Source organism: Odontesthes bonariensis, chromosome 10 (assembly GCF_027942865.1).
Source record: "Odontesthes bonariensis isolate fOdoBon6 chromosome 10, fOdoBon6.hap1, whole genome shotgun sequence".
NCBI lineage: Eukaryota > Metazoa > Chordata > Actinopteri > Atheriniformes > Atherinopsidae > Odontesthes > Odontesthes bonariensis.
In genome coordinates, this window is record NC_134515.1 from 17,326,766 (window position 1) to 17,336,560 (window position 9,795).

At 44.1% G+C, this 9,795-nt stretch overlaps 1 protein-coding gene across 2 annotated transcripts; it reads left to right on the top strand.

Moving 5' to 3' along the window:
* Positions 1 to 1,756: 1,756 nt before the first annotated feature.
* Positions 1,757 to 3,689, top strand: her9 (hairy-related 9). 2 transcript variants are annotated; one of them, XM_075475642.1, is made up of 4 exons: positions 1,757 to 2,076; positions 2,236 to 2,331; positions 2,440 to 2,527; positions 2,638 to 3,689. In XM_075475642.1, the coding sequence occupies exons 1-4, from the start codon at positions 1,969 to 1,971 to the stop codon at positions 3,219 to 3,221; spliced, it is 876 nt and encodes a 291-aa protein (XP_075331757.1). In that variant the 5' UTR covers positions 1,757 to 1,968; the 3' UTR covers positions 3,222 to 3,689. The 2 variants fall into 2 exon arrangements, with proteins under 2 accessions (XP_075331757.1, XP_075331758.1); XM_075475643.1 differs by having other exon boundaries at positions 2,641 to 3,689.
* Positions 3,690 to 9,795: the final 6,106 nt, after the last annotated feature.

A 9,795-nucleotide genomic window follows, 5' to 3' on the forward strand; every position in this document is an offset into this window, starting at 1 on the left:
ATTATAAAACAACACAGTGTTACTTTTTTCTTAGTTTTTACTGCCACTGCTCCTTTACAAGTTTTAGTCATGTACACAGGGATGTGCCACCTTGTGGTCATATCAAGAAAGTGAGAATGTCGAACAGCCTTTCCTCACTCCAGAGGCTCGTTCCTTATTCTTGGTTCTCATATACCTCTTTTATCTAGCGTTGAAAAACAAAACAAAACTCGAAAGTCACAGGATTATACAGAATGAAAATAAATTAAACTCACTAAGTAAGAAAAGTTACTCAGTGCACAGTATCCATGCTCCTCCATGACACACCAAGCAAGGCTCTTGTACAGCGTTCACAGAAAACAGGCCTAATTCTGCAGCAAGGCATGCTTGCAATGAAAATATACGTTTCTATCAGAGTTGATAAAGAGCTGAACATTTAGTGCAGGTGCAGATTATTCAATGACCAGAGATCCATCCTTTTAAACTGGTTGACTTTCACACATGAGTCACTAGATGGTGCCCTCCTCCTTCACTCACTGGCTGCAAGTATGCTGGTGGGAAGATGTCAACGTGTTGGTTTAAAGGTCTCTGTGTTATGATGATTGCACCGAAGGCCTACGACTAATGGCCTGCTCCCCCATTTTTTTCTAAAAATAGATCGTGTGAGAGGTGCTGACAAAAATACCTGTTGTTTGGACTATTTTATAGTTTTACCTGCAAAGCTCTCCCAATAATATAATTTTGATTGACGACATGGCTATGAGAGGAACAGGGGCTCTTAGATTGCACAATGCAGTCTATTCTATTCTATTCTATTCTATTCTATTAAATGTATTGTTTCCAGATTATAAACCTTTTTATTTTCTTGGGTCTGGAAGCTGTAATCTACAAATTTTGGCACGTGCTCAACGCAGACCGGTGAAGACCGTGCGCAAATGGCACGCGGACAGATGTGCCCCCTCCTTCACCTCCTCCACCACTTTGAGCAGCTCCCGCTCTGGGATGATTGACACAGAGCTCGTTGCACAGCCAATCGGAGAGCGCGCTGCTTTATTTGCATAAAGTGGCCGCATGCCATTGGCTTGGTGCGTGCTGCTGCGGACCGCCTCGCGTGCCAGTACAGACGTCTTCTCGTTGGAGGCGAAAGAGGAGTCTCCAAATAGATAAAGAGTGTATTTGTTTTCAAGTTTGGTGAGGGGGTAAATTTCTAGTTTATTTGGAATTTGATCTGGATGTCGACTTTTATAAGCACACCTCTAACGGCTGTCACCAAAACGCACTGTCTCTCTCATTATGAATAATTACTGTGGAGTCATGAAAGAATGTAATAAACGCAATGATCCCTATCGTTTTCGGAATAAAAAACACACTGACAAAGTTGGGCGACTTCTTGGGTCGGAACAGACAGACTCTGCATTCTTCCCGTTGGCCAACAAACACACAAACACGCACACTCATATGAAGCCCTGTAACATTTTTGACGAGCAAGGAGCAAAGTTAGAAGCAAACATCCAGCGCATTCCCCCCTCTTATCTCTTCACAGCCCAGCCCGGCCGCTGTTGCTCGCTCCGCTTTGTTGTTTGTCCCTGCAGGGCTGATTGAGCAGCGCGTGACTGACGGCCCGCGGGGGTGTTGTCCAATCAGCGGTCTGCCCCGCGCCCAATGGGTGAGTCCTGTCTGCTATTGGCTGAGGCGAGTGTGGGAAAGAATGCAGAGAGGGTTTCACACGAACTGGGAGCACGCGAGCCGTCTATAAGTAGCACAGCGGCGTGTGTCGGCGGCAGAAGTGGAGAGTAGCTGTGCACGGTACTCCGCACGCTCCCGTACTCGGATGACAGCTCAGTGATAACAAGCGGCACGACAGAGACTCATCTTTGGGACACGACAGTCAGGCGCATCTTATACGTCCTGCAGTGGCTCCGAGTGATTTTGTGTTTCCCGCACAAAGAGGATTTACGTCTTTACGTCTTTTACCCCTTTTGATCAATAATGCCAGCTGACACGATGGAAAAGCAGACGGCATCTCCGATTGCCGGAGCCCCTGCAAACGGATCGCACACACCGGACAAACCGAAAAATGCCAGCGAGCATAGAAAAGTAAGGATTTTTTGTTTTCATAAGCCCCATCATTTAATGTCATTAAGATAGAGGGCTCTAGAAAAGCTTCATTTCGTCAACAGGTTGGGTTTGTGGCATGATGTGTGGTTTGCAAACAGAATATTGACCTGCAATTGTTTCATTTGTTTATTGTTGCAGTCGTCCAAACCCATCATGGAAAAACGCCGTAGAGCGAGAATAAACGAAAGCCTAGGGCAGCTCAAGACTCTCATCCTGGATGCACTGAAGAAAGATGTAAGTTGAGAAAGATGGTCTCTCAAGTCTCTACCCTTCATAAGCGGTCATTTCGCACCAAAGGCGCCTGCCTGTAAGTGACTCCAACTTTCACGTTGTTTCCTGCAGAGCTCCAGACACTCCAAGCTGGAAAAAGCAGACATCCTGGAGATGACGGTGAAACATCTGAGGAACCTGCAGCGCGTGCAGATGAGCGGTAAGTTCATTTAATCACACAAGTGGGTCAGAAGTTTTAATGAAACCAAAACCTTGCCAGATGAGCCATAAAAACGTCACTAATGTCCCGCCTTCTTTCTCTCATGCCAGCAGCGCTCTCAGCTGATGCCACGGTTCTGAGCAAATACAGGGCCGGATTCAACGAGTGCATGAACGAGGTCACCCGCTTCTTGTCTACCTCTGAAGGGGTGAACACGGAGGTGAGGTCGAGGCTCCTCAACCACCTGTCCAGCTGCATGAGCCAGATGATGTCCATGAACTACCCGCAGCAGACCCCGTCCCAGCAGACTCACCTGGCTCAGCCTCTCCATGTGCAGCTCCCATCCACTCTGCCCATCAGTGCTGCTGCTATGAGCTCCAAACTCAGTCCTGCAGAGGCCGTCTCACCTAAAGTCTTTGGTGGTTTTCAGCTGGTTCCCGCGAGCGATGGACAGTTCGCTTTTTTGATCCCAAACCCAGCCTTTGCCTCAGCCACGGCCCCTGTCATCCCTCTTTACGCGAACGCAGGGGTGCCTGTCTCAATTAACGCCAGTCCGGTACACGGCAGTTCTGCGCCGACTGCAGCATCTCCTGTCCATGGTATGACTTCCTTCTCCGGGGGGTCCCAGGCAGTGAGCCCCGTGGGGCTGAGCACCGGCCCCGAGAGCAGCGAGCCAGTGTGGCGGCCTTGGTAGCTTCAAGAACCAGACACTCATGTGAAACCAGTTTGCATTACTTTGTCAGTTTAGACTTTAACTGGCAGCACACACAACTGTTGCGGGAGTTCAACCTGTGACTTCTCCGCTACGGGATGGGAACTCTAACCACTTTATACCCCCAGTAGTTTTCAATGTTTCGTTTTATGGAACAGAGCTGCTTTAAACGGCACTCCCACCTCCCACCCCCCACCCCACCCCCCCTTCTTTTTATAATTTATTGTTGATTCCAACATTTGGATGTCAATGGTAAAGATGCAGATGGAAGATTTATAGGAAACTTTTTTTCTGAAGTACTTTTTATGAAAAGGTTTAGTTTTGTACAGAGGTGTTATCGACTGTTATACCAAAGCTGTGTTTTATATTCTGCATTTTGTGTTGAAAGGAAAGGAAACTGAAGTTGGGTGCTAACCCATTGTTTTAATAAATGAGATTTCTGAAATTCAATGTCTTGTCTACAGTCTCTTTCTGCCGCGCTTGCTCTCTTTGAGTGTATTTTTCCTACATTTTTTTTAACCTGATGCGTAAAAAAAGTGCGGAAAAGTCACTCCTAATTGGAGATAAAACCATGAAGATGCATTTTATCATCCCATTTTAAGCTCCTGCCTTGTAGGTTTCAAGTGGGCACCTTGTCACCGGTTTGGCGGGAGCTCCTTACATCTGGGCCTTTTTTGGAGAATGGTCCTTGGGACAATGGGGGTGTATTTTTCTATTGCTATAAAGGTAATTAAAAGCTTGAAAGGGGTCTCATCCTGTATGCAGCGGGAGCTTTAAGAAGTCTTAAACCCTATTCATGAGCCTGGGAAATGCGCTCAGGGGTTAATGTCACTAACAGATTGCCTCAGTGAAAGGAGAATATGGAAGGATCCTCGCTTTCTTTTGTGCATCAATTGTTCAATCCCACTCCCAGTGGGCCTACACCTCCACGGAGGAGGGAACGAGGGAACTTAGACTTTTCTTTCGGAGATCAGTTAAAAAGAAGAGAAAAAAACGTCGAGGCAGATAAACCTGTTGCGTGTTTTGGAAGATTTGAAACTTAATTCAAACTTGAATCTTCCGCACACAGACTCACACAGAGACTGAAACTGTTTATGTGGCTTTAAACCTGTTTAGGTGCCTCTTCCTCACGGCTCTAAACACGTTATGCCAAAGGTCTCCTCCGCTTTCCAATGTTTTCGTTTATATCTGAGCGTAAACCTATCTTCCCCCTGTTAGTGGGGACGGAACTGACGGCTGTGTTTCTGTGTCAGGCAGCCGGGTGTCAGCCACTTGCGGTGAGCAGGCCCCTGTACTCGTGATAAGGTTACAGCCTGGAGACCGCTGGTCAAAACCCCTTAACATTTAATACTCCACCGGCGCGCCTAAGGTGCGCATGGCTGGCACAGGCCTTCAGAAAGACGGGTTGAGAGTGTTTGAGTCACCAGCACATTCAATATATTAAGGCTCCAAACTTAAATATCCAGGTCTTTTAGAGCTTGTGAAGAATGTGGACAATTAATTTTGCATATAGGGACACAGTGAAGACTTAAAAGTAAAGTAATCACTCTTTAAACAATCCTTTAATATGATTTCTTTTCTGTTATTTCAATGACAGAATCAAATGCGTACGTGACTGGTAACGAGTGTTTTTCACTTATACAACTCCTGGTATTAATCTTCCTTTTACAGTTGGGGCTCCTTGGTAAATCGTGTAGGTCTACTTGCGTTCTCACTTTCACCCTCCAGAGTGCCAGTGCCCTGCAGATGACACCACCAGTAAATTGCATACTGAAACTCGGCTGTCTGCGACGCTTCAGCAGCTTCCTTCTGCGCGGAGGCTAACTGAAACACAAGTTGGCAGCATGTGTGGGTTCTGCGGTTGTTCCTACTGCCTTCGTGTCTGAGTTAATAGTTCAGAGATGCCTTTGTGAAGCTGAGGTCGTGAGAACTGAGCGAACTAGTCTGCCTGCGGCCGGGCACAGCGCCAGTCAGTAAATCCCCGCTGGCAGGCCGGGTCGTGCAGCCGCTCTGCGGAGGTGAGGAGGCGAACACACAAACGCGTGGACGCCAAGAAGGGCGCCTGGTCCGATGTAAACACGAAGGATCGAGGGAGACTTGGATTCAGCATACACAGTCAGGTTCTAATATTTTCATGGCAACATTCTGTAGTAATCTGCAAATGTGAAACCTCCTGCGTCTGCTCTGCAGACATGTGTTGGGAAATGTGTGTGTGGGGGAGAAAAAGGAATGTAGTTCTGACAGTTTTTGTCAAATTTGAGACGTTTTTCCAACAAAAGTTGAAAATTTCAGCCTAAAGTAAAAAAAAAAAAAAAAAAAAGCTTATTTCTATGGGAGTAAAAAACACCATCCAGATATTAGATACTTTAATATTTAAACCAGAAGTGCTGTTCCCCACTCCTCAACCCTCCGAACTACCAGTCCAGCATAGAGGCAAATTTTTGGTTTATTAACCACTTTATAAAACCGAAAAAGGCGGGAATGCCTCAATAGGCCTAGTGATAAAAAGCATTCCTACAGAGGTCTGGGTGTCCCTCGGGGATCTGCGCAATCACGTCCCTCGGGAGAAGTCACCATTGAAGGGGGTCGGGGTCATCAGAGGAGCCACAAATTATCATTCTCATTAGCGATTGAATGGAGGAACGCGCGCACAACGTTGCCGCCAAACATTTAACATCACGTCTCCCTCCAATTCCACAAAGGCCATTGTTGCATTAGGCCCTGTTTAGGCGGCACTTGATGCTTGTTGTGTGCACTTTCTGCAGCAGGTAGTTTCAGTGAGTGCTGCGCCCCTCACACGTGCAGGTGCTGCAACTCGAACCTCCAGCTCTCTCCTCCACATTGGTTCTCAATAAGGACAGCAACTGCTCACAACATGTTTATTTATGTTTATTTGTTCACACCTGACCCTTGTAACACATTTGTGATGAAAATTGTGAAATTTGATAGAATATCAACACCATACCAAAGGATTATGAACACATTTTCATTCACAGACAAGAAAGGAAGCTGACCACAGCCAACAGCTGTTTGTGTTCCAGTGTGGTCCTTTATGAACTAACCTTTGGGAGGAGGTAACTTAACGCCTTTTTAAATGTTCAAACCTGTACAGGCGACCATTTGCCACAAAGCACCAAGATTGTTTTCGCTGAATGAAAGAGAAGGGAATTTCCTTGGTTAGTTCCTCCTCACTGATTAAAGGCTGAATGCAGGAATACTGGCCACGGTATGGACTGTGTCCGTGGATTGTTTGGGAGCTCCCCAGCTCCGGCATTCACAGGAATGACAGGCTATATTTGCACCTAAAACTGAAGACGCTGCAGCTACTCGGACAGAAGGAAATGTTCTGCATGCTTTGGCCGCAGGTTGTGGAAGGGGAAAGGAGGGGTTGGAGAAGGTCCCAGGCAATGAAGTGTGTGTGTGTGTGTGTGTGTGGACAGTCCTCCTCACACCTGTTTTCTTGAGAGTCAGAGAGGGTGATAGGGAGAGGCGGGTCAGCACAAGAGACAGACAGACGGATTTAGAAAACTGGGGACATGGTAAAAAAAAAAGGGAAAAAAAGGTGCTGAAACTTAGGAAAGTACTGGACACATTTGCAGGTGTTAGTTTTGAAGGGTCTTAAAGGGTAAATGAGATGTCCAGCTGACAGTTTTAGTGACCTCACTGACTCTGACACCTTATTAACAGGTGTTTATTTTCTATGTTTTAGTCATACACACCTTCCTCTTCCCTTTGCCTGCTCTTTTTTGGCTCTCACCAGGCTTCCATCCTGTCTTTGTATTTATAGCTGGGGACCACTTATCCCCGGGGCTGGGTGTGAGTTGTCGTGTGTGTGCAGACGGTGGAGGTTAGGGTGAGCAGACGTGTCAAGCCTGATCAAATGTCACAAGGTCCGGGTGCCGCGAGCTTTTCGTTGATCCTCGACGCTTGTCTACAGAACGCACGTCTGAAGCCAGGTTTGGCTTTTCAGCAGCTTCTTCAGTTTCATGGCATCAGGCCTGTGGTTTACAGCCTTTGCCACTGATGCAAATTCCACAGGAGAAAGTTAATGGTCCTCTGACAGGGTTACAGTCACCCCGCTGACACCGAGGCGGCCTTGGAGGAGCAATGTCTTCAAATGTGGACATTTTTAAAAATGATTCCATCCCTGTCGTCCCCCTTCAGCTTTGTCAGCTGTTGTAGTTCGTCAGCACTTTTTTTCCCCTTTAAGTATACTTCTTCAGAGATATTGAATGCAAGATGTCAAAATGAAACCTTTTTTATCCATGGTGTTAAATCAATTTTTATCCTGTATCCAGTTTCTAAGGATAGATGGGCTGTGTTCTGTGAGTCCCTTTTGTTAATTTGGTTAATTCTCTGTTTAACAAATACATATTTTTAGAGACGACAAGTTACTCAGTCTTACAGGCAAACAAACATATAATCATTCTGTTGCAGTCCAGCTATGAGGTAAGTGTTATGATAAAAAACTTCACAACCGTGTAGTGTCATGTTGTTTGTTTCGGGTGGTTTAAGCGGTGAATTACAAACAAAATTACAAGTAAAAATCAATTCAAGTAGATGACTCAATATCTCCACCTAGTGTATGAAACCTCCCTAGATTACTTTATGTGGTAATGTATGTGTGTGTGTGTGTGCGCGTGTACGTACGTGGTCTTATGTCTCACTGCAGGCCCTGACTTGTGTTTGACATTTAGGATCATGCACAGTGTTCTGACTCATGAGTCTCTCCATGATGCCTCTGTCTGTGTCTGTTGTTTATGTGTGAGTGCATTTTATTCTTTTCCTCTTGGTGTGTGTGTGTGTGTGTGTGTGTGTGTGTGTGTGTGTGTGTGTGTGTGGTTAGCTGACTGTGAGAAACAGCCATTAATCTATTTCATAGACGGGTTTTTTAAGATAAATGTATGTTTTACAGCTACTGTAAGTCAGTGTTTTTTACCCCCCAGATGTGCCAAAATCAGAAAAATAAATCATATTGGAGGAATATTAAAAAAACTTTTCACACTAGTGTTGTCTTTCAAAAGAATAAAAGTGAACCTCGATGCTACATGATTTATTATTTGTGTTCTGAGATAAAGGTGCAGCTCCTGACTGGATATTGTAAAACTGGTTAGGTTAATTAAACCAAAAACAGATGAGTTATGGAAAGTTGTTTGAAAAAAAAAAACAATCCTTTATTTATTCCTCTGTATCGCATACACAGCACCTACAAGTACTGCAGACAGTGCAACATCTGTGTGTAATGCATCGTGCATATACACAGTATGGTTGCAATTGAACCTTGCTTGCTCATAATGGTAATATGTGTTCTGGCATTGTGGCTTTTTTTTTTTTCAATTTCATAGCTCTCCCAACCTCAGTCATGTGGTCGTACATCATACACACCATTATCACTAGTGCCTTTTCTTTTTTTTTTTCTGTATAGGTAAAATAACCTTTGCTCAACAGTTTTTAGCTCTACCATGGCTCACACACACGCCTCTGAAGCAGGAGTTGGTAATCGTCCATGTTCCAGTAGAAGACAGGATATTGATATTGATATTGATGGTGTAAGTAGGTGGTGTTGATATTCCAGCAAATTTCACAATTTTCATCACACATGTGTTACAACGATGCATTTATTTGTTTACACTTGACCTACTGTTGGGAGCAGTAGGAAAACAGTGGGATTTTTCCAGATTTACCAGCTGATATCAATGCACCACCCTGTATCATCAACATACAAAAAATGTAGTGATTTTTTTTATTGATAGAGGTTGAACTGTACTATGTATGGGACTGGTTCATGATTCACAAATAGAATTAAATGTTAATAAATCGTTTATAACTGCAGTTGTTTTCCATTCATATTGCATGAGACAGCACAAGGTTTGTGTTTGAGAAAATGTAGAGACAACAAGAGGCTGATGGAAAAAAAAAATTCTAATTGAACGAAGGCCATCGATTTCCCAAAAAGTTTTTTGTGCTTGCCTGAGGTTGTGTTGCTTGTGCCTTTTTTTTTTTTTTTTACAAACTTGTATAAAATAGTCTTCTGTGTGGAAGCCCTTTTCCATTTAAAAACACACACAAAGCTCAACTAGACTGAACTAAACTAAAAATTATCTAAAGTTACCGACTTAGAAATGTTGAGACATTGATTCAAATTGGAGTTCTGAGAAAGTAAGTCAGAATGGTGTCTTTGTATCTTTGACACTTGAGATACTGTATCAGAATTCTGAGATGTTACGTCAGGGCTCTGAGATATTAAACCAAGATTTTGAGATACTGATTCAAAATTTGATCCTTTTTTCATGATATTTACAGAACTTGGCCTCCGTACTTACACTAAATAGCCTAAATTATTTGCTCCAATATGGAATGAAATCATCGCTGATACTTGTTAATTTAGATGCAACATTTCAAAAGTTTGTTCAACCAATCTGACAAGTTGATGGAAAGACAGCAAGTGAGAGGGATACTTTGCTGTTTGGGCCTTCATATCCTTAACAAATAAAGACAGCGGTGTCAATCCCACAGCTCCAGTTTAGCATTAGCTTTTTTTTTTTATCATAATGAT